The 2,447-nt window shown below is 45.9% G+C and overlaps 1 protein-coding gene across 1 annotated transcript; it reads left to right on the forward strand.

Annotated features, from left to right (window-relative positions):
• Positions 1 to 493: 493 nt before the first annotated feature.
• On the forward strand, positions 494 to 1,415 carry Pmar_PMAR018960 (retrovirus polyprotein, putative; the record flags this gene model as incomplete). Its single annotated transcript, XM_002765783.1, has 1 exon — positions 494 to 1,415. A coding segment is annotated over one exon (922 nt), but the record flags the coding sequence as incomplete, so codon positions are not given.
• Positions 1,416 to 2,447: the final 1,032 nt, after the last annotated feature.

Raw genomic sequence — 2,447 nt, forward strand, 5'->3', positions numbered from 1 at the left:
TGTCTTTAGGAGCAAGATGAAGAGCTGTGCATTGTGAAGGATGCCCTTAGGCGGGGTCTTTTCATCAGACCGACCTCTCCATCCCTAGCAGAGTATGCAAAGATTAGTCATGAGCTGAGACTAGTCAACAATCATGTTTACTGGGCTGGAAACCCACGTAAACTACTACTGGTTATCCCTACGGCTTGTTTGGAAGAGCTTATCAATAAAGCTCATGCTATTGGGCATACTAATACTCAGGCTACGGTAGAAACACTCCGCAAAATATGTTATCTTCTATGGATGTGGAGACGTACTTACGAGGTGGTTGCTAAGTGCCCAGGGTGCGTCCGTAATCAAGTTCCTGATCCAGTCCTACCCATGCAGCAAGTGAGTCGAGCTACAGCTCCATGGCAAGTACTGCATATTGATATCGTCTCCTATGGCCCGATACATTTTTTGACAATCATCGATGCCTTCAGTAAGTTTTTGGTATGGGAAAAATCTTCCCTCTATGACGTCGTACTGGGTGGCTTCGATGTTGATGCGGTGCTTTATTAAATTGGGACCTCCTGGGACAATTATAGCCGATAATGCGAGGAATCTCAGTGGCCCAGAGGTCAGGAAGACCTTACAAGATTTTGGAGTGACATTGATGAGAAGTTCGGAGTACTATCCAAAGGGTAACTCCATAGCTGAACGACTTCATCGCACCTTGCATCAGCTGGCAAGAGCGTTTTCTTCAAGGACGCCTACTGATATCCGTCGTGAAGCAGCTAAACTAGTCTATGTGTATAATAGCCGCCCCCATAAAGCATTGGGTAACCACAGTCCATTTATGGTGTTGTTTGGGCATGATCCCTATATCATTGAGTCGGATCGGTATGACCTACGCGAATTATATTCTTTATGGGATGCAGTGCGTACCCAACAAGCATGGCAGCATCGGAACAATAAGATCTATTATGATCGACGTAATCGGGCTCAGGAGAGGAGTGGTGAAGACTACGGTGAAGGTTGTAAAGTACTACTATATACTAGAAGAGTTGGGGGTATCAATGTAGACAACAAGCTGGCAGATGTCTGGCAAGCTGGGTGGTGGATTCTACACTCTCCGTCCGTGCAACACCCCAATACTGTGATCATCACCGATGGTAAGACCAAGCGTTTGGTTAACCTGCGGTATGTGAAACCCGATAAGCTACAGCCCTTAACCGATGAGAGCAAAGCCCAAATAGTAGAGAAGAGTACTTATGAATCAGTAGCAGCAAGCCTAACTCATGAAGTTGATGTTGAAGCAAGTATAGTTAGTGATGAAGAGCAGATAGGAGATGCTTTAGCCGATAGAGAAGGCCAGCAGCCGGTAAGAAGGAGTACGAGAGTCAAGCATCCAGTAAGAAGATTGAGTATTGGCCTGGCCAATACCACAAGCTATGGTGATAAGATTTATTAGTCTAAGTCGTATGTTTGATAGGATAAGTTTCTTTGTATGTGATCACCTCACTCAGGAAGAGAGGGGAGAATAGTTGTAGGATAAGTATCCTAGCGCACAAGGCATATGTCCCTATTGTGCCATTTGTATCCTAGCCTAGCTTTGCAATGTATAAGTGTTATATTGGAAGTTAGTGAAGTTGGATCATCATTGTGATCTACTGTTGAGTTAGTCTAACGACTTCTCTATACTAGCCAACCTCTGGCCGACCCCTGGCCAAGCCCTGGCCGACCAACCGGGTCGGCCAGTAGTCGACCAGGGGTCGGCCAGGCCTTCGGCCTGGCTAATGGATGTGTCCCCGTGTTGGGGGAGTTTGCTCGGTGTTGAACGAGTATGCGGTCGACAGTTGTCGGAATCCACGTGTGGTCAGATGGTCGATCCCTAATTAGGGGTAAATGTGTTGTGTGGTGGATAAAGGGTACCATTGCCAAGTCGGTCGATTCGGGTGGTGCGAGTCGCACCGTGCGACTCTAGATTTGTGTAAACTACTAGCTTCGCGTACTAAGTAATCGTGATGATTTTAATCACATATATGTTTATCATAAGTGTTATTATTCCTTCGCATTACTGCTCGTTTATTTTGCTTGATTCATCTTCATGGCGATTTCGAGTTCCAGCCGCCTCTGAGTGGCGTTATGCTTGAATTGCCCTCGCATTTTGTTTATCCTTTGTCTTTAGGTTCCTTTTCTTTTGTTTTCAAATATGGATGCACCGTTGTTGATGTCGACGTTTTCAACTGCTCCAGATCTGTCTGGGACCATAGTTGAGACATTAGCTCAACCACTATTTTCGGTTGACTCTTTGAGAACGTTGAAGGCAGCGGTTGATGATGCCGAGTTGTTGGGAGAAATGGTAGATGCTTATGCTGTCGCTATGGGTGCTGTATTGGATAATGATGCCGAACAGCCTCAGGCTGATATTATCGCTGTGAGACTGAGAAGAGCAAGATTCAGAGCTGCGTTAATTGCCGCTGCTT

Source organism: Perkinsus marinus (genome assembly GCF_000006405.1).
Source record: "Perkinsus marinus ATCC 50983 genomic scaffold scf_1104296974724, whole genome shotgun sequence".
NCBI classification, from domain to species: Eukaryota; Perkinsozoa; order Perkinsida; family Perkinsidae; genus Perkinsus; species Perkinsus marinus.